At 43.8% G+C, this 26,618-nt stretch overlaps 1 protein-coding gene across 2 annotated transcripts in view; it reads right to left on the bottom strand.

The window, feature by feature from the left end:
• Nucleotides 1-4,459: 4,459 nt before the first annotated feature.
• The window catches only part of cbfa2t2 (CBFA2/RUNX1 partner transcriptional co-repressor 2), a 35,187-nt gene continuing 13,028 nt past the window's right edge, over nucleotides 4,460-26,618 (bottom strand). The window contains exons 1-11 of one of the 2 annotated variants that reach the window (XM_034870415.1): nucleotides 24,900-25,356; nucleotides 13,843-14,001; nucleotides 13,376-13,617; nucleotides 13,183-13,272; nucleotides 10,556-10,740; nucleotides 10,205-10,458; nucleotides 8,299-8,384; nucleotides 7,761-7,953; nucleotides 6,327-6,395; nucleotides 5,883-6,073; nucleotides 4,460-5,303 (exon numbers count right to left, since the gene is read on the bottom strand). In XM_034870415.1, coding sequence (XP_034726306.1) covers nucleotides 4,968-5,303; nucleotides 5,883-6,073; nucleotides 6,327-6,395; nucleotides 7,761-7,953; nucleotides 8,299-8,384; nucleotides 10,205-10,458; nucleotides 10,556-10,740; nucleotides 13,183-13,272; nucleotides 13,376-13,617; nucleotides 13,843-13,975 — 1,779 coding nt within the window. In that variant the 5' untranslated portion in view covers nucleotides 13,976-14,001; nucleotides 24,900-25,356 and the 3' untranslated portion in view covers nucleotides 4,460-4,967. Of the gene's footprint in view, nucleotides 5,304-5,882; nucleotides 6,074-6,326; nucleotides 6,396-7,760; nucleotides 7,954-8,298; nucleotides 8,385-10,204; nucleotides 10,459-10,555; nucleotides 10,741-13,182; nucleotides 13,273-13,375; nucleotides 13,618-13,842; nucleotides 14,002-24,899; nucleotides 25,357-26,618 lie in introns of those variants that run through there. The other variant, XM_034870414.1, reaches the window with a different exon arrangement.

The raw sequence follows: 26,618 nt of genomic DNA, 5'->3' as shown, positions 1-26,618 counted from the left end.
GGGTCCCCTGCTGGAGCTGCTGCCCCCGCGACCCGATACCGGATAAGCGGTCGAAGATGGATGGATGGATGGACATAAATAAATACACATCTCTATCCTTTAAAACAACATGTTTCTATCCATCTTTCAAGATTCACATATGGACCAGATAAGTAAAAAAAAGCCATTGAACACGTTTTAAGTAAACGTTGGCATTCAAGAGAAACTTGCCAAAGGTTTACTGTACTTTAGTTTTTGTGCTATAACTTCCATGTCTTTAAAGGTCATTGCAGAAATTGTTAAATGTAGACTTTCATCACTCTGCTGCCAGTTAGAAGTCAGCACAGAAACTACAGTAGGCCCATCTTTAAACCAGTCTCCCTTGACAATCAGTACACGACTGTGCACTGATTGAGGGACTGTTGGGTACCTCACCACACACTGAGTTCATCTCCGTTCAGTGACTTGTGGGCAAAGAGCTACCAATTTATAAAATGGTAACCAAAAAAGGAAACGGTCTTACAAAATATATAGGTATTACAACTCCAAATGTAAAAAGAGGAAGTGTCTAATACTTGTACACAGGCCTGTATAACTTTCAGAACACATGCATAAAGTTTAGAAAGTTATGCCATCGTACTGTATGAAGCCCTTGGCTATGACACTCAAAATTAGCTCAGGTGCATACCATGTTTATTGATCACCTTTGAGATGTGTCTACACCTTGATTGAAGTGCACCTTTGGTAAAATCCATTGATTGGCTGGGAAAAGGCACGCATCTGTCTATATAAGGGCGGCTGTGGCTCGGTAGAGCGTTTGCCTGCCAATCGGAAGGTTGGTGGATCGATCCCTGCCCCTGCAGTCATTGTCAAAGTGTCCTTGGGCAAGACACTGAACCCTGAGTTGCCCCCGGTGCTGCGCATCGGAGTGTGAATGTGTGTGAATGTTTATCTGATGAGCAGGTGGCACCTTGTACGGCAGCCCCAGCCACAGTATATGAATGTGTGTGAATGGTGAATGTTTACTGTAGATGTAAAAGCGCTTAGAGCAGTTGTTAAAACTGGAAAAGCGCTATATAAATACAGCACATTTACATTTACATAAGATCTGTCAGCTGTCAGTGCACATCAGAGCAAAATCCAAGCCATGAGGAGGAAAGAACTGCCTGGAGAGCTCAGAGACAGGACTGTGTCAAGGCACAGGTCTGGGAGAAGGCAACAAAAACAATTCTGCTGCGCTGAGATTTACCAAGAGCACAGTGTTCTCCATAACTCCTAAATGAAAGAAGTTTTGACCAAGCAGGGCTCTTCAGATGGAGAGGGAGAATGGCCTTGTTAAAAGAGATGACCGAGAACCAAGAAATCTGGCAGAGCTCCAGAGATCCTGTGTGGAGACAGTAGAAACATCCAGAAGAACAACCTTTACTGCAACACTCCACTTATCTGGGATTTATGACAGCTTGGAAGCTTCTGTTCAGCCAAGACAACACAGGACGGACTTAGGGTCAAGTCTGTGAAAATCCTCGAGTGGCACATTAGTCAGAGCCAAGACGTGAAGCCAATTGAATATCTCTGGAGAAACCTGAAAATGGCCCCCTTCCAACCTGACAGAGCATGAGAGGATCTGCAGAGAATCCTGGGAGAAAATCCACAAATCCAGGTGACTAAAGCCTTTTGTGTCTTACGCTGAAAGGCTCGAGGTAGTGTCGCTTAGATACAGAGTCAAGGGTTTGAATACTTACTGTATGTCAATGTGATATTTTAGTGTTTTTCAGTTTTTGCTTTGTCATTATGGGGTAAGTGTCTGGATACTTTCTAACATGTGTAGTGCAAAACACCTGCAAATACAGATCCATGTTAATGACAAGTTAGAAACCTACAAGCAGTTTTGCTTTGTCCATGACATCCGAGCCACAGCATGAACCACTTAATATCAAATTTTCAGGATGAAACAGACGTCACAATTTTGCCAGACAGGCCCCGAAACAAATAACAATGCTAATTCTGGCATACATGCCGACACACACAGTAACCTCTACAAACAACAGATGAGTCATGTTTTCATTTTTAGCTCTAATATCGTGTTTTTTGAAGGCCTGTGCTTTGAACTGGAACAATGCTGTTTGAAAAGACAGCAGCTTTTGTTAAGATGTATTATTGTCAATTAAGAACTATGCAGTGGTGGACTCTAACCAAGTACAGTCACTCATGTACTGTACTTAACCCTTAACCAAAAATGTAAGGTTATTGTACTGTTTTTACATATTTCTACCCCACATTTTAGATGAAAACATACATACATTATTTGACAGCTGCCGGTACTAGTTTCTTTGCAGATCAAAAATACTATTAAATTTACTTTACTGATGATGAAGTATTTTTTCACAGTGTGGTATTACTACTGGTGTTTGTTCTCTCTGTGAGACCAAAATGCTCTTCAGACTAAAAATAGTCACGTTTCTGGATTATTTTGTAGAATTTATGATGCCATATTTGAGGAATTGTGGACTGACGAGTTTTGAAGTCCCAGTGATCATCTACTGCCTTCATCAAAGATTTTTGCAACAATTCACCCACATAAAGGATCTTCTGACTTGGCAGCAAGATTCAAAGCAATGACACTTCACTTCTTAAGTATAGCTTACACTGCCACTCTGTGGTTACACACAATATGACATATTTCTGCTGCCTGTTGCCATCTGTTTGTAATATTAAGCTTCTTCGATGTGAAACACATTGATGACTAAAGTAGCTGTTGAAGTATCCTCTCCTGTAAACATCCCCTTTTAACACAGAACATTAGCATGAGCTGATTTGAATACTTATTACCTTCAGGTGGAAAACATCATACATCATGCATGAATTTCCATCCACTTTAGAATTATTCAATCACTGGGAGAGCCTTCTTATTATTTCATACCTGAATTCACAGATGCCTCTTGCATATTTGAACAGCAGTCACTGAATGATTCACAACATTCAGACAAAGAGGATGCCAAAAATACAGAGGTGCGCGGCTTTTAAAAAGAACCTCGCCATTTGTGCAGTAAAACACGTTTATTGAAGAAGCTACTGGTATCTATAACTTCATTTATTCTAAGACACTTTAAAACATGTTGAATAAAGTTATATATAAATAACATGTTGAATGTTTGAAATAGCACAAAATTAAAGCAACAGTGCTCTTGTTATTACAGGATTACAATTATTAGAATTAATAATATACATATTTATAGTTTATAAATGGATATGTAGCTTTTGTATCAAAATTTACACTGACCAGGTATGCACAATAGCAGATGATTATATTTAACATTGACCAAGTAAAGTTAGTTGTGAGATCCACTGATTCTGGCAGTGTATAATACATTATAATTAAGTCAAGCTACATTTATCGACATGTGTTTTATTTTACTTCGTCACATATTCCATGTATGAGGTCAATCCAAGAAAACACACAAAACAGTGTTGAAGTAGTTCTATTTCTTTATTTCATACTTCATGTCAAGATGTCTTTTTTCATAGGAACAAAAAAACGTGTTTAAAGAATAAAGAAAATCGTGGCTCACAAAATAAAGGCATTCTCTCATAATATTCTTTACAAAGTCATCTCACAACGAACCAAAAACAAGAACAATGTCTCAGTTGTAACAGCAGACTACAATAAACTTTTGACTTGAACCTAACTGCAACAAAAGAAGAAAAAAAACCAGAAGGATCTGTGCATACAAATACAGTTTTGCTCCTGAGATTCTCTGTGGGACAGAGTCGCTGCTCTAAAACTTCACCGAGGCAATGTAAGCACCAGTGGGAATTTTCTCCCTTTTGATAATTTCAAATGAAGTGAAACAGATTTAACCGTCACCCCTCATCTCTCCTTTTGTTAAAAACGGTACTTGAAAAGATGTCCGATTGCAAACATTGCGCTGGTTCGAGATTTGAAGCAACATCCGATCCCGCCATACACACAAACTGGTGACGCAAACAAGTGCCAAAATGAAACCGCAATCATAATAAAAGTCTTAACTTCATCTTCTGCCTTCCTTCCGTCTTCCTGCGTTTACTTGATCCAATCACCATCACCTTTTTCTCTGTTCTTTGAAGAAGACTGATAAACTGAAAAATGGTGACCAGAGTCATTATAAAAGTACATATGACGTGGGGTTAGTGTATAATTATCTCTGATTCACAAGGACATTTACAGGCAATGACAACAAATCTCTCTTTAGCGACTAAAAACTTTGGTGATGCAGAAACGGCTTGTGATACCTGAACACTTCACTATAATATTGCTTTGACAAAAGTTATCATATGCTGTACAATATTCACTGACCGCACAACCGTTTGACACACGCAGTCACACATGAAAAACCTGACAAGAAGTTGGCGAGCAGATATTTATGTATACAGGAGGAGGAGCTTCAGAAACGACTGTTATCGTCATGGTAGACCTTTCTTACAGGTCGCAGACAGATGCTTCATGGCTGGTACTATTACACTGTTTACATTTTCCACCACCGCCTCCCTATCTTAAATCTATAGACATCAAAGTGAGAATATTGGGGGGGGGGGGGTTTGGCGGTTGGGGGTTTAATCTCCTCTGTCTTTTCTCATATGTCTCCCCTTTATAACTTCCTCCCCGCCGCCGGAGATAAACTCAGATCAATCATCAGTTTTTTTCAGCCCCTCGCAGATCCAAGATTTGGGGTTTTTGGACGAAGACAGACACGTTTCCATCTGTTCGGGGAGATCTGTTCATCCGATAGATGCATTCGAGACGAGTCCTTCTGTTCTTTGCCAAAGCCAAAGTCCCAGTTGACATATCAGTCATCCATAATCTGTCTTTTTTTTTCTGCCAAAGTGTATGATGAAAAATCTGGAAACCCAACTCAACCCACAAATAGTTTCCTCTTGCTTGCTGCTGATTCAATTCTTCCCCAGTAAGAAAGAGGATCGGTGACACGTTCGCAGCTGACGTCCTTCACTTCCTAGTGTCCGTTGGTCTCAGGGGCCGAGGCAGGGGTGGAAGGGGTGGAGGAGCGAGACGCGACCAAGGCCTTCTCTCCCCCAGGACTGGAGACTGAAGAAACAGCGTCGAGGGCCTTGACCCCGACCAGGCCGACAGGAGACACCCCGGCTGCTGCTGCTGCTGCTGCCCTGCTTGCGGTGATGGCAGAAACTGGTTTGGGTTGAGCCTGAAGTCCTGGGCTGCAGATGAGGTGATGCCTCTCCCAGTCTTTGTGCTGGCAGAAGGAGCCGCAGTAGCGAGCGGCATTGCAGCCGCTGCACGTCTCGCTAGCTTTGCGGCCGCAATTCCAGCAACACTGAGGAAGAAAGGAGAGACGACGTTAGGTTTTCACAGGAAGGTAAGCTTCTACCAAAGTAAAAGCGGAAACCGGACGTTTGGCAGGTTACAAATAAGCCTCATATTGAGCAACGCTCCTATTATAAAGTTGTGTTCCTTGCCACCTGGTGTATTTATGTCCGGCATTAACTCTCATTTTTCTTGCTCTCCAGCAGCCCTGAAGGACACTTTTTTGTTGCTAAATTCTCCACTATGTCTTTGTCTGTCTGCTGTTGGTCGAACAGTGACGTTTTAGAACTTTTTAACTGAAAACAGCGGTCTGCATCACAACACTGATGAGAGCAATGGGAGTGAACCAGAACAGTGGACTTCAAGACGTTGTATAGTTCTGTAAAGCTTAGTCAAACAGCAGGTAATAATCATGCGTGGATTTGACTGTCACATGGTTGTAGCCGTCCGTATGTATGACTGTGTCCATCTAGGCTAATTGTAAGATAAATGTAAAACCAAATAATCGTGTGTGCAGAATCCCTCTTTTGAATGCAGCCCTATGACTGCAGGATACTGTAGAATCTCCACAGTCTGTAGCTCTGCTCACCTCACTGGAATCCTCCTGCTCATTGATGACCAAGATGGCATCCTCTTGAGCCTTCTTCTTCGCATCAGCCAGAGTCTTTTCCATCTTAGCCCTCTCAGAAGCAATCATTTCAAAAGCCTTCTGCTCAGCCTCTGCTACTGCCTTCTGAACCTCATCCATGGCCTGGCGCTTCACCTCATTCACCGCCTCTTCTATATATCAGGGGAGACAGAAGTCTTCGAAGTTTAAACTCTGCACAATCGCATCAGTCAAAAACAGGCCACGGATCAGCAGTTTCATGTTATGTGTGTTCCAAACATTTACGTCATGTATTTTCCTCTGTAATCTTGAGTATTGCTTGAAAAGAATGCATTGTGATCAACTTTTTTATTTAACTAAATATATTAGCTTTTTTTCAATAACACAACCATTGATTTCCATTTTTAAATTTGATGGTAACCTTACCAGCTTTCCTCCAGATCTCATCTGTAACGTATGCCGAGCCTGGCCGTGGAGCAAAGTCGCGCTGGGAGTCTGTGGGAAAGCAGAGACAGAAGGGATTAGCACCTGCCTCGGCTTAGAAAGATATTAATACGATTAATTGTAAAAAATAGTGGCTGAAGTAATGACTGATTGCTCAATGAAGTCAACAGGTGCTTACACAGAAAGGCCAAAGAGGCAGACAGTGGTGTTATCTTCATCATGCAGTCTTTTATTTTATCCTCGATGCAAACAAGTCCGCATATCTAGACTACACAAGCAATGTAATTGTTCTTTATCAGAGTCTTGGACTGATCTGAGATCTGACAGTTTTAGAAAGGAATGCGTCTGGCTTGGACGGAATTGCGGACCGACAAGCTGTGTCAACATTCTGTCCGTCCCTCAAATTTTTTCTTTCTCTCTCTCTCTCTCTCTCTTTTTCATTTCCATTTATTTATGTGTCTCTACCGGGCTCTGCCTCTCCAATACAGCCAACTGGCTCATCTACTCGTTCCCCATCTCTTAAATCCTCCATCTCCTCCATTGCTTTTTCTCTTTTCCTTCATTTATGTCCTCTCTCTCTCTCTCTTTGACCAGGCCTGCAGTGCATACACCATCCCTGCCGCCATTTCCACCCCCACCACAGTTTTCCTCCGCCCGAGCCCAGGCAAGCAGGCTGGCTTCCCGGCTGGGGGCCCAGATGGTGCTCAGGCGAGTCAGCCAGCTCTGGCTCTCTGAGCCTGCAGGATGGCAGGACGGCCCTTCTGTGGCCGATATGGCCGAGGCAAGTCCTGGCACCTGTCTGTGACTATGGACCAGCAGGGGGAAGGCAAGGCTGGCACTGGGAAAGAACCGTGCCAGTACACAGCAGACCAGGGAACTAACTGTGGAGTACTCACTAACACTGTGACTTAGCTGCAGTTCTTTTAATAACCACCAGACGGCATAAAGAGTATGAAATAGAAGAAAGGCTCCAATGGTTGGGGATCGGACCTTTCAGAATCATGGCCAGTAAATACACCTCTGAATGTTCCGATCAACATTTCATATTGTAAAAATGTTTTTTCAGGATCTGAGACTCGTCTAAGATGCTCCTTCGTATTTAATATAAAAGGATCAGTCACCCAAATAAGCATCCAAATCAGTGCCCCGGCAGACAAAACTTAACTCACGGAGGAAATTGTGTGTCAGAATTTCTCAAAACTTACAAATACAACGGCATGGTAATGATTTTATCATGATTAGGGTGAACTGACCCCTTATGCATAACAACTAACTGATTTCAATTGATTTGGCTTCCTTCTGGGGTTCATGAAGCAATCTTCTTTTGTGGACCACAATAGGTGCCAATCACAGACATTACAACTAAGTTATTGGTTTCTGCGGCATAGCAACATAATTGAAAATAGCGGTACCCACCCGACTCTGCGGAGTGGGGGCTGTGTGTCTTTGAGAATGGAGCCGAGCCTGAGCTGCCTTTGCGCGGGTCCTCCTGCTCGCTCGAACGCCGTCTCCAGTAGTTGAGCTCCTCGCGGTCTGACTCCTGGCATCGTCTGAGCACGCTCACTGACCTCCGTGTCTTTTCCACCATGTCCACAATGCAGTTCAGCACCTAGATGAAGGACACACAACATAATACTGGCGTGAGTCTGCTGTAAAGCTATTTATGAAATAAGTACTGTATATCTAAATCTTATCACTATAAATAAAATGTAAAAGAATTTCAGCCTCAAATTTTGAGGCCAGTATGTAAAGGGGGTTGCTGGTTCAATTAGTAGCAAAATGTAAATTCCCGCTTTAATGTATAACGTTCAGATGTGCTAGAGATGTGTCATTGCTTTCATGCTGTGAGAAGTTCTAAACTCTTTAATGAAGGACCTCAGTAAGAGGAATTACATTTTAAATTCTTTCTATATCACAAGTCATTAGCAGTAGTTGTGTCTGTCTCCAGACTTACATGGTCCAGATGCCTCCATTCATCAGCCCACTCTCTGTCTGTCAGTCTGTGGTCCACCGGCTCCTCGCGGTAGCCTCCATTAGTGCCTGATCAAAACACACAGAAGACAGACCACAGGCCAATGTGAGTAACTTTCTTTTTAACGTAGCGAAGCCACAAGTGACAGTACGTGAGTGAAAGGTTTGGTTGTGTCTGATGACAAAATAAACTCCTTGATACAGCAGCTTCATTATTTCACCACTATATGTCCATCTTGTGATTGTCATACATTGGAATCATTTTTTTTCACATAGCATAAGAGATGTGACTCTTACATCCAGAATTAAGAGTGGCAGCAATGAGGTAAAGTAAATTGGGAAAAAATAAGAAACAAAAGATGCAGCAATTGACTGGTGGGATTGTGAGCGAGAACGGTGGGGTGAAAAAGAAAAGGAGAAGCCTGTGATGCAAAACAGACTTCCAGCTCCCAGAGTCTGCACACATCTGGAAGTCAGCTGTCAACCACACACGCATACACGCACACACACACCCCACATGTCTCCCTTAGCACCTCCCCTCCTGGAGCTCACAGCATTCCAGTAGGGAGACACTCAGGCTGAGTGGAGTGGCTCCACTTCTAAACACAACCAGCCGGTCTGACACTCACTGTGGACCATTACGACCATAAATACACACAAACACACAAACACACACACACACACACACACACACACACACACACACACCTAATTCCAATTTCATTGTTACACAACACTGTGACTAAAGCATTACCTAATTGTACATTTGACAAAAGTAATACTTTGCACACACACACAAGAAATTTCATTTTCCTTGCGGGAGTCATCCCAAAAAGGATTTATAAAGAGAAGTCTAAGTCTAAGTCTAAGTTTGCTTTTGCTCAAACAGAGCCCCAAAACCGTCTTGATGCATGTCCATACACAAAGACTCACGCTGACTACAAAGACATAGCAAACCACAATCTACTAAAACTGAGTAACGAGGAGCCAACAAGAGGCCACATGCACACTCGGCCTGCTGAAAAGAATAATGATACACACACACACACACACACACACACGTGCGCCTTCCCATCAACCACTTCTCTACTCCTGGTTCTCATCAGTGTTCATCAGTTCAAAGCCACGAGTGTGTGGACTGATGTGTTTATGTGTGTGTGTGTGTGTGTGTGTGTGTGTGTGTGTGTGTGTGTGTGTGTGTGTGTGTGTGTGTGTGTGTGTGTGTGTGTGTGTGTGTTAAGTGGCGGCAGGCGGGCGGGAGGCTGTCAGACAAGGGACTAAGGCCTCGTAAACACAGCACCTCTCCCATGAACATATCAAGGTGTGTTTCTGTATGTGTGTGTGTGTGTGTGTGTGCGTGTGTGTATGCCTGGGTCTGTGAGCTGCTGCTGTTTCCACTACTTGCTGACAAGCCCCAAATGGAGGGTAGATATACACCAGAGTAGATCTAACCCTCCCTGCCTGGACAGTATGGCTCTGTTTATACACATGTGGACTCCAGCAATATATATGGGGACGGCTACACAAACACACAGACCACCCGATATCGCTGTGTGTCTGTTTTCAAGCAAAAGTAATTTGCAGAAATGTTATTTCTTGAATAATCAAAGTTTACCTTATTAAATAACTGGTTAAATGTCAACAAGCATGTATCGTAGCATTTAACTATCATTTATTACCGCCACAAAATGAGGAGGAAAAATAAACGACGGATGTGGTTTGTTTTTTCTAAACTGAATTTTTTTACTACCAGCAGCCACGACTGAGATTGAGATTTACCTTCTCTTCAGGAATGAATAAAATGTCAGTAGGCATTAAATCTAAATGTTAAGAAAAAAAATGACTCCAAGAAACTTGGCCAAAGAAATAACTTAATAAACATCACGTACCGGGGAGTCTGGGCCTGTCTTTCAGCTCACGGATCTCCAACATGCGTTGGCTGTGCTCGCGGTGTAGAATGTGCGGTGCTGCGATGTCATCTAGGGCGTAGTGCTGCAAGGGTGGAGGGGTCGGGTGAAGCTGGGCGCTGAGGGGCAGCGGGTGGGCGGGGCTGTGTCGGGGAGCGGGGCTGATGGTGCAAATTCGTTTCGCGGCGGGCTCCATGGCTGCGGGTGGACGTTCGTGGAAACCATTCTCTTTAGCTCTGAAGGAGAGATAGCAGTAGGGGATTTTAAAAAAAAATGTACAAGAGGATGATGGCTGGATGTGTATGATTCCACTCTGGTATACTTTAATCTAACCTGTTGGGGCTGTGTCTCTTGGTAACCGCCTCCGGAGGCTCCATCAGCAGCTCAGAGGAGTCTGGCGAGGAGGCCATGGTAGTGCTCAGCAGGAGATGCTCATGCTGGGACAGGTACTGGGCCGGGGTCTGCTTGGCTGCCCGTGCACAGTGGAGTAGCTCCCTCTGCAGAAGGGGAAGGTTTGCCTGGCAAGAAGTATATGAACTGGTGAGGTTTCATTCTAATTTGCAAGACTTTAGACTGACAGATCAGCCTATTTATTTTAATATGATAGAGCATTCCTGTACAAATGTCTGCCGCTCTCATATCCAGTCACATATCAGTCTACATGCTGAAAATGGCAGGACCTGCTGTTTTTTTTTGGGGAATGATAGTGAAGATTTATGAAGAATATGTTTAGGGCATCTAACTGGGCCGTTGGTACGAGCACATTTGGTTTAATCATCTGTCAGCTCATTTAAATAGCTCACATTTCTGTTTTGTGTGAACAGTTAACTTCTTTAATATTGTATTTTGTGCTTTCTTTCTTGGGGTGCAAATGTTCCACTAAAAGAAGTTCCTTCCCAAGACTATTTTGCAGAGCGTTTTCTCCTCCTATCCTAGAATGTACTGTATGTGTGGTGTTGCCAGACATTACTTTACAACACTGGAGATTGGTCTGGCAATCCAAAACTAGTCATACCTCACATACTTTAGAAGCAGATAGAGACATAAAAAAGAGACGCACCATTCAGCTTGTTATTAAGAAGTGGAGGAGAGTTCTGAAGCATGCAGCCCAGAACTGTCCTAGATAGACCACCTGCACACTGTAACAGAGCTAAAAGACACAGTGTACATATGTCTCCTTGGGACGACGCCTTAGTGGGAGTAAGAGGCTTTTGAGGAGGGGGCGGGGGGGAATTGAGGTCTGGCTGTAAGGCTCAATTTGGGTCTGGGTGTTGTTCTGTGGCTGCCTCCATGGTGGCTGTGGCTTCCCTTGCTAAGCGGCTGCTGAAGTTGGTTACTAAGTGCCATACTTTGGTCCCACATATATTATACTGACGATAGAGGCTTTAGAACTTAGAAACATTTCATAACAGATGATATACAGGTTCTACATCTCCCTCATTCCTTTCCTTCTCTTTTTGTATTTATTTATCTGTGACTGTGTCCGTCCTATCTTTCCATCTCGCTTTTGTTCCATTCATTTCACTAATTAGGAACAGACTCTGGTGTGTTTGCAATTACGCCGCTTCCTCACTCCCTCGCTCTCCGTCTTCTTGAGAAACCAACTAAATAACCATATCGTTCTCATTTTGTGACTCTGCCCTCCTCCTCCAATGTGACGCTGTCAGCCATTATATTTCTGTAAACTCAGTGCCCCTATCTCTCATTATCTGATCCGTTCTGCTCTGTCTTCACTAGCTACAGCATCTCTCTCTATAGGAGTAGCTTCTTCACAATGATACTGATTCCTCTGCTTTATTCTCTGCTCTGTGTCTCTTACACCACTGCCGTCTCTTTAGCCTGTCTCCCATGCTCCCTTTGCCTCCCTTCTTTCCCTGGGGCCCTGGCCAGCGGACACATGTGCTGTGTGTCAGTTGAGCAGAGGGCTCTCTGAGGTTCAGCGGGGCGGATGCTAGATTGGCGGCGCCATGGCAGCTGAATGCTCTTTTAACGGGACAGCGGCTCCATATGGCACGCTGAAACCCATAAAAAAGGGAAGGGAACACTTTATAGGCATGTTTCACACTTCCGATTTCCCACTTTTCCCTCTCTCCTCTTCACCCACGTCTCTCTCTTTTCCACGTCCTCACCCGCTGACTTTGTCCCATCTGTCAATTTCTCCCCCACTCGTTCTTTCTTTCTTTCTTAAGACAGACTACTCTCAAGGAGTTGGAATTAAGTTGTGGGGACCCCCACCCCCTCGTAATAAATTAGTAGAAGGAGGGGAACAGAGGTTTCTTGTCTCAGCGCTCTCAGGCAGACAGATGGAGCGGCTCCAAAGGTGAGTAAGAGGTAAGAGTGGAAAAGGAGCACACACTTTTGACTGCTTGAAGTTACAGCGGTACAACTGACTTAAAGATTTATGGGCTGCTTTACCGAGGGGAGCTCCTAAAATGTATACTCTCGCAGACTCCCCTGGTTACAAAAGGGGCTCGAGAGGCTGTTTAACACAGACACATTCATCTGTTGCTTGTCAAGTCAACAAGCACATCTTGATAGTTCCTTTGAACTGCAGAGAAGCCATTTATTCAATGAGTAAACCTACACAGATGCCTATTTTTGGACTACTGCATTGTGTCCTGGGAACACAGTAATAAAGTCTAATGAATGCATTACTTTGCCATCAAGACTCACAAGCATTGATGTGATTGCCCATAGATTATTCAGACCACACTGTAAGATCGTTAGGTTGATGTTAAGGACCATCTTTTCATCACTTGTTATTCTGCAAATAATAATGCCTCAGCCGAGAGAAGTGAGGGTGTTTTTCTACAGGCTAACCATAGGCTAACCATAGCGCTACAGGCTGACCATAGGGTGAGAGGGGGAAAAAAAATACTGCAGCACAGAAAAAAGGAAGTAGTCCAACGGAATAATGCAAAGTATATGGCTAGAGGGGGGGAGGTTGGATATGTGTTTACCTTTAGAAAAGGAATCACAAATGGCCGTAAAGGGAAGTTGGTGGCCTCCTGAAGCCGAGAATGGAATTCCTCAATGGTAACTGTTGAATTCTAGGAGACAGGGATAGTAAAGATTAAAAAAATAAAGTCTTGAAGAGAAGATAAAATGCCACATACATTTTCTACAATAATTTTCTTTTATACAAGGACTTACAACGAGGGCCAGAACCAGGCTTCGGACGCTGTCTCCGATCTCAGGAGAGATGTCGTTGCCAAACTGCTGCAGCGTGGTCAGGAAACGTTTCAGCTTGCTCAGCTGGCGAGCCCCACAGGTGGCCGGCAGCTGCTGGTTGGCCAGAGATGAGGAAGAGGAAGAGGACGGTCCGTTGCTGTAACGCTGCGGTGGAGATGGCACTGCATTCAGGGTTGGTGGGGAATGATGATTCCCATTGGTCACTGGGGAGGGAAGGTGAGATCAAGAGGGGGAGAAATTAAAATACTAAAGTGGTTGAATGCTTTGAACCCACGTATGAGGTGAAGCAAAAAAACACAAGCTATACATTTAGCTTATAAGAATTCAAACTTTTGATTGGAAATGACGAGAAGTGATGCCACAGGCTTGCAGGGAATAGAATTAAAGACACTCAACTGCACAACAAAGAATTCAAGAATGATCCTTACATGCTGTGGTGGAAAAGGAGGCTGGGCGAGGGCCGCTGGGGTTGACAGAAGGCAGGGGTGGCATAGTGGAGCTGGCGCTGCTGCTGGGGGCTGATCTGGAATGAGTCTTAGCATCCACAGGAGAACCGGGCATGGCAGGGCTCTTCTTCTCTCTACTGTCTGCAGAGAGTGAGAGAAAGATCAGCTGTGGGTCAAAAACCAGAACCTTTTTAAAATTGTTGTCTCACTTTCTCTATGGTAAATGACCAGTGCTCACACAAATGTGAAAAAAACAAGTTTAAAAAGATAAGATTTTGATAAAAACTACAGAAAGAAATGAAGGAATTTAACTAACTACAGCGCCCACATGAGAAATAAACAAGCAAATTAAGAGACAGCTTTTGAGTCTATCAGCTCAATAGTTTGAATCAATGCGAAAGCTTCTGGTCTATAGCCACAACAGAAAACAAAACTGCCCCCCCCCCCCCTTTCCTCCCATCCAGCCCACTTTGCTTCATTCAACGCATACTGTCAGGGTCCAAACCACCCTGCCTTCTCCCATCAAAGAGCCAGATGTCTAAAGTTTAGCCCCTCACTCCCAACTATTCAGATCAATAACAGAAGAAATGCTGAAGAAGCCTATTGTGTGGGAGAAGAATGACCCTTCATTGAGCTCCCCAGCAAATGGGGGGAAGAGAAAAAAGAGACAGAGAGAGAAAGGGACGGGGTTATTTCACGCTTTACTAACACGATCGGCAAAGCTTTTGAATGTTAAACGCAACTTCTCAATATGCTATTGCCGCTGAATGAGACCACCAGATAAGTGGTATGGAGAAAGTGAAATGAGGGTGTGGCGGTGGGGAGTTGTGGGATCAGAAGCCGTCTTTGTCTCCTGGAGATCCATGAAGGCAGGGTCCCGTCTCCATTTAGACTGGATCAGACTTTTCTAACTGCTTCAAGAATGGACGATTAATAGACAAGCATGGTCTCACAGGTCATGGGTCAGCAGAGAGCAGCTTTTTAAATGTGGTTTCATGGTTTTAGGGCTTTGGCTTCAATGGCACCCTTTATATCTTTTTCACAGCTATGAACTCTGCATCGCCTTGAGCCACAGGGTCCCGGTTTATAAAGGCTTACTTGGAAGGTTTAAGCTGTCAGTAGGTAACTCATGAGGACTCTAAAAGGATAAATTACACCTATTGAATGAATAAAAACAGCATTGTAGATTTTGTGAGTGCAAATGATGTATTAAAACTACATACAAAAAGCAATGCATTAAGAATTCAGAGAAAAGTTAAATTACAAAAGCATGATATATATATAAAAGCATGCACAAATAAAAATACCCTTAGCCTTGCCTGCCTTTAAAAGAGTCAATCTATCTGCAGACTTTCTCAATCTGCCCTACGCAACTTATCTGTCATGTCTGCAACTCATTATACAGCGTTGAATGTCCCTCCTTTTGCAGTCCTCTCTTCCTGTCTCTTTTCCTCATATTCATTCTCAGCCCTGTGGCCTGGCTGCCATCACTCCACCTGTTCACCAACATAGGGGGCAGGAAGGAGGGTCCTATGCAGACATTTGGACTGTCGTACCCACCACATGCACCGTCTGCCAGTGCACCGCAGGAAGCAGCCTGCAGCACGCACACACACCGGTTCCAAAGCTCTACACACTCCATCCGTATGGCCAGGAAATTAGACTGACATCTCAATAACAGAATCAACGGGGCATATGTCAAGACTGCTACCATGTAAACAACTTCATATGTACGCAAGGTTAGAATTTGGTCAGCTTGTGCTGTATGGCATTCACAAGTCGACATGTTAACACATCATCAACAGTTCTTAAGTGGCAGTGAACAGTGTTTTGTCCACATCCTTGTATAAGCTTCTGGTCGGCCAATTGTGTTTGACAGGTCCACGTGATGCCATAGAACATAAACATGCACAACCAATGTATCGTACATATGTCTCATTGTGCATCCCATGTCAGTATAGAACTGAGTAAATAGGTTACAGCTGCGTCATGCATCTTAAGACGTGACAGGCTCTGCTGTCCAGAGGTAATCATCAAAACAGGAGACATCAGGTGTGTGTGCATGTAGTGCTGACAGCCCAGAGAGAATTGCCTCTGCTTGTCAGTTAGACAGTGTGCATTGCTGGATGACTTCATCTAGCTTGCAAGCACCTGAGCTCATCATATATAGTCACAGGACTGTCAGGGGAGGCAGCTGTTACACAGCAGCCACACACACACACACACACACACTGTACAAAGTGGTTTAATGTTAACTCAGGTGAATGTTGGCTTAGAGGAGGATGTGGGGCGTGTGTCTGGCTTAAATGCCACCTTTCATCATTGCTCTAATGGAACAAAGGCCAGGTACACAAAGCTCCTCACTACACATAAGCAGGATTACATGGAAGTGCCACGATGCATAGAGACAGCCTTTTGAGGCAAAGGGGATGACACTGTGAGCTGACCAATGCATTCTGAGTATGAAGCTGAGAACCAGAAGGCTTCATCCACTCTCATTTAATAATATTAATATTATTTATAAATTGCTGTTCTTCCTATTGCTTCTCAAACAGATGATATACAGGTCTACATATAAACTTGTATAATCGTGTAATATACTCAAGCTTACTTATTTGCTTTCCACAACAGTTGCTATTGCACAGATGGAAAACTATAGTGTGCATCTGCGGTGACGGCTGTTGCTAGCCAGGTGTTCCTTGTTTGTTCAGCTTCAGGTGACCCTCGTCTGCATTAAAACATCCAATCGTCTTTTATTGCCCCTGCAGGTGATGATTCAGAATGAGTCTCGGGAAGTGACCAAGAGCGTTCAGAGAGAGAGAAAGAGAGAGAGCAAGAGAGAAAGAGACATAGAGAGAGAGAGAGAGAAAGAGACAGAGAGAGAGAGAGAGAGAGAGAAAGAGACAGAGAGAGAGAGAGAGACAGAGAGAGAAAGAGACGGAGAGAGAGAGAGAGAGAGAGAGAGAGAGAGAGAGAAGAGGGATATCCTCACTGAGCCACTGCTGTGACTGAAGGCAATCCATTAAATAATGAAATTGGAAACGAAAAGACAAATAAATTGCAGAGAACATTCATAACCCCCCTTACGTGAAGTAAGGATGGAGATCCTACTTTGAGTCAGTAAAAATAAATTACACTTGGTGTGATGTGTACATAAATGTGTTCGCTGTTAGGCTTTAATAAGCTCATGGTTTAACTCTGAAGTTTCAACTCTGTGGCAGCTGTGAGTCACAAGGCGTGTGTGTGTGTGTCTGTGTGTGTGCGAGGGTGTGTGGTGATGTAGGTTTGTGTGTGTGTTTATCATGCCATACTGCTATCTCTGTCCTGTCATTGTAGATGAGGTGAAAGAAGATATAACACAGGCCTGACTAATTTATCTTGCAGCAAAAAGACAATTCAGCGCATGTGCAATGCTCCAACTATGCGGGCCCAGAGACACACAAATTCGACTCTTTGTGTCACAAAATGAAACTTAATCAACTCTCTAACTTTCTATTCAAATGTTTAGTAAAATGTTGGTGTAGCATTTTTCTGTCAACCGTCACCCCCACTCGCATTTGAAACAAAAAACAATCCCTAATTTTAAAAAATAGCTTAACTAAAACAGCAGAGAGTAGGCCAACATTAGATTTGAAAATGACCTGGGGGATAATAATAATAGAACAAACCCCAGTGTAAACAGAAAGAATGGTGAGACATATAAGGAGTGGAAAAAGTGATGAAGTGAAATAGATAAAGAAAAAATGGGGAATTGTCTTAAAGCTCAGGGCAAAACAAGGACAAGCTAACAGCTCCCTTAGCGCCCATGCAACTGATGGGCACTTCTCTCCTCCTCCTCCTCCTCCTCCTCCTCCTCCTCCTCCTCCTCCTGTACCATATGGATCTAATCGGCCAAAAGCTGGCCAGCTGGGACCTCCAACAGTCACCTGTGAGGGAGGGGGAGGGGGGTGCAGAAGGGGCTGCTGGAGCCTTCTCCGCTAAGCCAAGGCAGCCCCTCCTCCACACACACACACACACACAAACACACACACACACGCACACACGCACATTTCCGCCTTCCCTCCAAGGAGTGGAGGAGGACATGGAGGGGAGGGGGGATGGGAAGGGGGAGGGGGAGGGGGAGGGGGAGGGGGAGGGGGAGGGGGAGGCACGAGGCGGCTGAATGCAAGCGAGTGGACTTAAATGCCGGGGAGACAAAGGCTGCACCTGGTCCCCGTCCGTCCACGCACACCACCACAATACAGCACACATCTGTTCCTCTATCCTGCGCTCCCTCCTGACCTCCACCCACACACACACACACACACACACACACAGAGAGCAAAGACAAGGGTGCATGCGCCAACACTTACACAACCTCATCCACTTATAAAGCAGATAATTTGACAGTGGATGGTATCTGTCAGTGTCAGGTTGGAGTTATTGCATTATAACGAAACAACATGTTGAATGACTATGCAAGTATTTTAGAGGCTTTTGGTGTGTGCATGGTGTCAAATGTCTGAAAATTACCAGACACGTGTCTCCTGTGTTTATTTCAATCAACTTAATTTATACTATTGCTCTCTTGGGACAGACACCTCCTCAACTGTTGCCGTGATACAGTGCTTCACGTCTTTGTAAGTGGTCATCAGACACAATATACAATGTATTGGTTTACACTATAATGACACGCTACATGTTACATATCTACGTTTATGCAGGTCATTTCGAAAATCCATCCATTCTTGCATTATTTTACCCAAATTAGGTTCTGTTTTAAAACCCTACTGAAGTTGCCTATGTATTATCACGGTAACTCTTTTACTCTTTTGTAAGTCTACACTTCTGCATGCTCAGAAAAAGCACCGACTTTAATAAGAAATTTGTCTGCAAATTAGAGGCGCCATAGGTGGAGATGGAGGGATGCACACAGGGAAAGAAGGATGGGAGGGAGGGAATAACAGGGATAAAAAATACTGTTTTTATTCGGTTTCATCAGAAAGAGAAGCCTGGTTGTCAGACTCAGAGCCAGGCTGTTTTTCTTGGCTCTCATTACCACCTTCCAGCCCCATAGACTACATATTTGGACAAAACCCAATGTCAACACTCCACTCCTCACTCTGCTAGGCAGGGGAGAGATGGGGAAGTTTCAAAGTTGACAGTAAGGGGGGGTACGCGAGAGAAAGATGTACACATAGACATGGAGAGAAAGGAATGACAATTGGAGGAAGAAAAATAGAGGGAAACAGAAATGGAAAATAGACATGTAGGTGAAGGAAGGGACATTGGGACTTTTATGCAGACATGTGAAGAGGCAGAAAAGTGTTTCTAATGTGAACTCATCACATTTCCCTGTGACCGTGAGAGTACTCCTCGCATGACTTTGTCACTCAGTGAGAAACTAGAATAACACTGCTGCAATCCAGCATGCCACATGGTGAAAAAAAGGGAACCAGGGATGGAAATGTACTTAGTGGCAGAGCGAGAGCGAAATTTAAAGTGGGGACGGCAAGGCAGACAGACGTCTGCCATAAAAAAACTAAGAATGAGTTGTAAAAGAGGCACAGTGATGTGATGCTGCGAGCAGAGGCAGGAGAGGAGGTTTAGCAGCGTCTGCATAGCAAGAACGCTAAGTTTAAGTTAGTGACCTTACGCTCCAAAACACTACAGCCAAAGGTAATTTGTCTTAAGTGTGTCACTGCTGGAGTTGGGAACTTTTTCAAACCATGCCACCATATCAGCAGGAGCAACAGCACTTGAGAATATCTGATTCATTCATGAAGAACTGTAAACCTGTGGTGTTGGTAAATTATTAAATAGATTCCAATGTCCCTATGTTGAAATTTGAGGATAAAAGGATGAAAAGTAATAGCATGATGTCCCAGAAATAAAACAAATAATAAGCAGGCAAGAAGACGCATGTGTAGAGTAAATGTAGTAACATGTAATGTATTTGACATGGACACACACTCATGTGTAGCTGCATTCGTCCTCTGTGACAGGCTCCACTGTCACTGGGTCGAAGGGATGTGTGTTATCCAGAGTGGCATAAACTTTAAACACAGACGCATGCCTTCGTCACACACAGCTGAGCCACGAGGGATAAAGCTGGAAGTAGATGTGTGTTGTCTGTGTTTGTGTGTGTGTGTGTGTGTGTGTGTTTGTGTGCTTGTGTGTTGGCCCCATTTGCCAGGTGTTGGGTCTGTCATCGGCTTAGTGGAGAGAGGACAGTTATCCCTAAGTAACACACTTACACACACACACACACCTGTGAAATGGCCGGCCTGAGGCACGTGTACACACACACACACACAAATAACAACTGTGACAAAACAGAGACAATTCAAATCTGTCAATCATGACATAGTACCACAAAAGCTGTGGCACACACACTCTCTCACACCAGCTCCCCTTCTCCAAGGGCCGGTAGATTATCTGCCTATCTTGTTACAAGCCTTCTCACCTCTCCGTAACTAATTGGTTAGCCTGCCCATCAATCATCATGAGCCCGGTGAGTCTATAAACCCAAGACTGCAAAATGAAAAACAATCAGCTACATGGAAGCATGACTTTAAAGTAAAAAAATAAAATTCCCCTTTAATTCTCAGGGTGAAAACCAAATCATGTGATGTCAGGACAGACTTATAAAGCCCCCCTGACACAGGGTAAATGTATATCATCATGTGTGTCTAGAGGATTAAGACTGGTTGGCTCCTATACACTAAAAACCCAGACAATCAACTTAACCTGCAGCCAGGAAAAATACTGGTTTTTCTCTGCTCCGTACTTCGGCAGACGTAGCATACGCACACACACGCTCTGAACTAGTAAGTTACGGTAGTCCATAAAACAAATACGAGCTATAGACATGAGAAAACAAAGCAACCATTAAGACTGGCCTGTTTCAGACCATGTGTCAGAGGCCTCAACAGCCAAATGGCCTGGGCTCAGGTCCAACCAGATGTAGCTATCACCTCGGGCCATGCTGAAGACATTTACACGGTCTTCGTGACCCAGACAGAGAGCGTTGCCGCAATGACTTTGCGTTTAGGTTCATTTTATCCAGAGAGACTTACAATGAACATGTGGTTAGGAGTTTCTCCACATTCAGTTTAGCGACTTCAGAAATAGTACTACTTTATTCTGTCATGTCACAAGGTATATCAGGGTGTGCAATGTTGTTGCACTTTTCTGATCGGCCTTTCAGAAAAATGAATTGTAAGTCAATGTGAAACACCCTGAAAGTGAGTCACTGTCACTAAGCACATTAGCAAAGCTCAAGAAAAACCACAAACAATACTACTTACTGTATTGTAGTAAAACAAATACATGATCCAGTTTTCCATGCATTGGCTATACGGCTGTCACTTTCAGGTTTTGGGGATGCAGTGAATCAAAGCTGAGCAGTAGGTAACGGTCCATAGAGTCCATAAACAGAGCTGTGTGTAAGCTTAGCCCAGCTGTATAAAAGACCAGAGCTCAACAATTGCTGAGAGAGACAGATAAGTGAAACAAAGAGGCCAGCTGTGCTCAAAACAATGAGGAGAAGACAGAGAGATAGCTGGGGAGGATGAGTGTATGTTTGTGAACGTGTGGGCAGAGACGTCTTTTAATTAGTGTTATCGCTTTGCGTGTGTATGGGTTTGAGCGCATACATGTTAAAGAGCACTGCATTTTTGCTGTATGTTTTGCACACTTCTTCTCGATTACAGGCTATTCCAACATAAAATGGTCTACTACAACATTTCTAGTCTCAGCCAGCCAGATGAAAAGAGTTGTTTGTGACAATGCACCCATTTATTTCCACTTTCTCGGAAGGAGAAAGTAGGGAAAGGAATATGGAGAAAGAGAGAAAATAATGACTATGACAGACAATACATGGAGATACTGCACCACCCATTTCTTGTCCACCCACACACCTAACAACACAAGCACATACCAATTTTTTTGGGGTTTTTTTTTTGCACGTCCTCTTGAGTATCAAGTCTTGCCTTTTGGGTTTTGCTTTGTAAAAATTATACTGCCTTTTTCAGGAAAGCAACCCCAGTTTAAATGCATCCTGCTGCGTTGGTTTTTCAAAGAGACTCACATAGTGCTACTACTACTCCTTCTGTTTATCTGGGCCTACTTGGTAAAGATTTTTGCTTACATGATATTTGTGATATTAACATTCAAATGGCTGAGTGTAATGTCGTAGAGCGCCTAATACTGTCCAACACACTGATAAAAACCCAATGCGTACCTGTTGACTGCGAGTTACATTAATCCTCTTTTTAATCCAACATATAAAAGCGAGACAGCCAACAAGCTCTGACAAAGTGAGTACGTGCTGCCAATAATTAGACCAAAGTTGAACTAGCTCGCAAGCTTTACACAAAGATGTTTTTCTCAAGAATTGGTGGACACAACAATAACTAGAAAGCTTCCACAGATATTAAAGTTATACATTTCTTAGCCTGAAAAACAACACCAGTGGAATGCTCATGTCGGACTGTACGCTCTGGATGAGTAACGTGTTAGCAGCTGTATTTTTGTGAGATTGTTTTAGACTTATTTTATTTAACAAAAAAAATTACAGCAGCTTTCAGAGTTCACTTAAAACTGTCCCTCTGTACTGGATCCCAAATTACAATTTTTACATTGCATTATATGTAATGTATTATTCTTGTAATCAAGCAGACAATTCATTTCAATTTCTGACCTAGAATTGAGTCGTTTGAAGAATTCAATTGATGTCACTTTAAAGCATGTGCTGATACTCTCTCCTCTGAGACCACAACAGCCCAGTAAATAGAGTCCTTGTCTTGGGTCACTGAGCAGGTCTCTCAGGCCAGCAAAGGGTCACTAGACCCCTGCAAGAGGCCTCTGACTCATGCACTTAGCACAAGGAGAGGGGCTCCCACACAACTTCAGTGGGGTTGCAATAGGGGATTTGGGTTTTTGGGAGAGGGCGCAGGTGGTTAGATGCTCATTGACACAGATATGCGTCTGCACACTCATAACACACACAGAGCCATTTATTCTGTCAGAAGACGTTCCCCGTGATGAAAAAATCTTTCATTGTGCTACTTGTAGTGACTGAGCTGTTTCTGTTGAGTAAATGACCCAACCCTTTCATGTCCACACACACACGCAAACACATAGGCGAGCACACATTCAAACACACAACCTCTCATTGAACCCCTGGGGCCAGATATCACAGTCCTCACCACTGGAACTAATAGAGCACTTCCTGCATCAAACTCTTGAAGCAGCTGCTCTGTTCCGTGTGTATGCACATGTGTGTGTTGAGAAAAAAAAAAGGGGGGGGGGGGGGGGGGGGATTCTGCGCATGAATTCTTCAGATAGTAGCATGGTGAGCAAGGGTCATGGTTTTGTGTTTCTCCATTTATTACTACACTTTAAGAAGAAAAACTCACAGCTGGCAGGGAGGTCAAAAAGATGGGGGAAGAGTTACAAAGAGCTGTAAGACAGCCTTGTACTTGAGCAGACACAATTTCTACAAGACACCTGGTACACACACACACATTCACTTCCTTAGACTCAACAATACACACATATCAAGTAAGTGATCAACATGTTCAAAGCCACATAAATCCAGGACAAAAACGGTAACTGTCTGACACAAATGAATAGATACAATGTCTAACTAGAATTAATGTCACATGAGGTGGATCTTTGCGCAAACACACAAATGCAGACCCAGAACAGTTCCCGCTGTCAGGAGTGTGACAGTGTCCAGCAGACCAGACAGGGGTCTCCAGTTTGAGACTGTGCAGCCAACAGTAAGTCGTTCCTATCTCCCTGATGGACTGGTCTGGTCTGGCGTAACACTAGCCAGGTCTCTCTGCCTTTTCTCTATGTGCTGCTCCCTCACACACCTCCTCCTCCCTCTAGCCCCACACTTTTTCCCACAAGGTACTGTAGATGAGTATTGTAGTAAATGGTGTTCCAACATTGTAACTCAAGTTACTGATACACAATATCCATAGTGCAACAATGTGACATTTGCACTTTTGGGATCCGCATTCCCCCTGATCTCGGTGTTGTGTAACATGTAGGCACAGCATGAAAGACAGACACAGCAGTTTCACTCCTCTTCCCATATGTCCAGGGTACTGTACAACAGATGCACAAGTCTTCTCTACCTATTTTCTTCTGCTCTGCTTGCCATGTGGAAAAACTGATTACTCTCTGAGTAGATGACAGTTGAGCGAGATAATCTCCTTCACACACAGAGCCAATCAAACTGCTGTGTTTATCTATCCGGTTGATGTAGCAGTCTCTGATGTATACACACATTATACTTATATAGGAGAAATAAAAAGTCTGTTCCCACATGTCATAATCATTCCAGGTGGATTCGACTCTTCTTTTGAGTTGAAAAAAATAAGGGGATTAGTTGAAAAATGAAAACAACAACTGAAGGCTCCATGTTTTAGCTGCTAAACCAGGCTGTGTAGTTGCTTTTTTTCAGAAGAATCATTTAAACCTTAGTAGCAGAGTGCAACAGCATCCTTTTAAAAAAAACTGATGTTAGAGATGTTACCCTATGATGCAGAATACTGAAAGTTGCCAGTTAAAATGGACCGATTTAGCTGTTAGGGCTGTATGGCGTGACAAAACCAGAAAAAGAAAAAGGCAACATTTGGACTACCTCTATGCAGTTCCCCTGAGAAATTATAAAGAGAAAATAATCATATAAAAACTTCAACAGCCAAATAAAAAAAGAGACTCAGAGACAATCATCAGCTTGTCCATATGGCAGCGGAAGTTTTTTGTGCGTTGGTAAAAGGAAGCAGACAGACACATTCATCCCTCCTACCTCAGAAGATAAGGATGAAGAGATAAGAGAACAGGAGGAGGCACCATCTGTACAGCAGTACAGAGCAGCACTGGGAATTAGGATGGAACAGACGCACACACGCACATCAATGCATCCTTTGCAAAAGCAACACACTTACTCGCTCACAAGTAGTAATAATAATTTGCTGAAAATATACACAGAAAAACGCAGACACAAATTCCATGTTGAAATGCCCACTCTTCTCTCCTACCTCCACTCTAGTAGAGTCCACTCTTCAGTCCTTTGAGAAAGTCAGTTGCAGTGGCAGGGATTTGCTTTCTTATCCTTTCCTTTTTGTCTCTTTTTGTGACTCCACGCCTTCATATGTCAGGCATGTGTTTGCATTCCCACATATGTGAGCTCCGGTTGTGGCGAAGGCCAGAGCCAGAGACACAGATGGCACCCAGATGGAGACAGATAACCGAGTGGACCAGCGCAACACTGCACTGCACTACTCTCTCTCTCTCTCTCTCTTTCTCTCTCTTTCTCTCTTTTACTTTCCTTCTGTCTTTGCTGCTGCTCTTTCTCTCATGTGAAGCTCACCCTATCTTACTATCACTTTCCCCTCAATTTGCCTCCGTTGTTATATTTCTTGTCTTTAACTCTTTCTCTCAATGAAAGTTACGTCCTCTCTTGCGCTCGCTCTCTCAAGCTCTGAGGCTCCCTCCCTCTCAATCTCTCTCTTTCGGCTCTAGCTCCTCCCCTGTTTTCCCACACACACTGTCTTCTCCTCCGTTTTTTGTGATGTCACAACCCCCACCCCCCTCTGTCCCAACCCCCCCTACCCCTTTCCCCCATGGATCCTGGCCAATCCTCCACTGCTGACTGGCTCTATTCAACCTGCACTCACCGGCAATGGCCCCTGCAATTAACATAACTAATTGCTTTGGCACCTAAAGGCTAAACAAGAGGCCGTGCCAACAGAGACAAAAGTGTGTGTGCGTGCATTTGCATGTGTGTGTGTGTGTGTGTGTGTGTGTGTGTGTGTGTGTGAGGGAGGGGGTCCTTTGCAACCCCACTTCTTACCACCCTCCCCTCTACCCCTTGAAGAGAAGAGGGGCTCTCCCTTTAAAATGTTTTATACTAAGTACCCCCTCCTTCCAGGCTCTTTCATTGATGCCCTCTTTTGTCTCAGGTTCTTAATGCGGCGCACAGCGCTGCCTCAGCAGCCAATCCATTGGGGGACACTTGAGGAGCATGAATGAGTTATTCTTCGCTCCTCTTCTACTCTCTTATCCCCTTCGCTCCGTCTTCACTGAGTTAAACTTAAATCACTGTCTGATTTATGCCCGGCCTCGCGCACAAGTGCTGCTCTAGACACAATGCAGGTTAAGATAATGGAGCCTGGCTGAGATTGGGCGGCCTGCATGCTTTATTCACTCCTGCCTATTATTTCCTTCACCAGTTTACTTCTGGAAAGTACAGAGGATGATGTTCAGTTCATTCTAAGCCTGGGGTAAATAAAGCTTTAATCTGTTTTTAATTAGACAACCGACAATTGAGAGAACATGGTCAACGTGTGAGAATTCACAGACACTTGGCTGTGTAAACAAACAAGCAAATGCTGTAGGGTAAATACAAACAGTTCATTAAGAGAAGGTGCCACCCCTTTCTCTTGCCCAAATGCACAATACACACTTATGAACAGCACTGATTTAACTTAAGGTGGAATCCTTTCATGTTTTGCCCTTGAGCTAAAATCAACACTAATGTGGAGTATTTCTAAGCAATCACACATAAAAAACTTATTGTGGGTTGCTATAATTTAGTGGGTTGTCAAAAGCTAGATTAATAATCATCTGAATATAGCTGAATAATCATCCATAATAACCTCTATCTCCCCTCCTCTCTCCTTGCAGGCCTGCTTTATTCAGGGTGCATCTGGTCAGCCAGCAGGCTCAGAGGCAGGGCCAGGTGGCTGGGAGAGGGG

This window comes from Etheostoma cragini, chromosome 4 (genome assembly GCF_013103735.1).
Source record: "Etheostoma cragini isolate CJK2018 chromosome 4, CSU_Ecrag_1.0, whole genome shotgun sequence".
In the NCBI taxonomy this organism is placed as follows: domain Eukaryota; kingdom Metazoa; phylum Chordata; class Actinopteri; order Perciformes; family Percidae; genus Etheostoma; species Etheostoma cragini.
The sequence above is the reverse complement of the archived record's forward strand: the minus strand, read 5'-3'. Positions and strand labels throughout refer to the sequence as shown.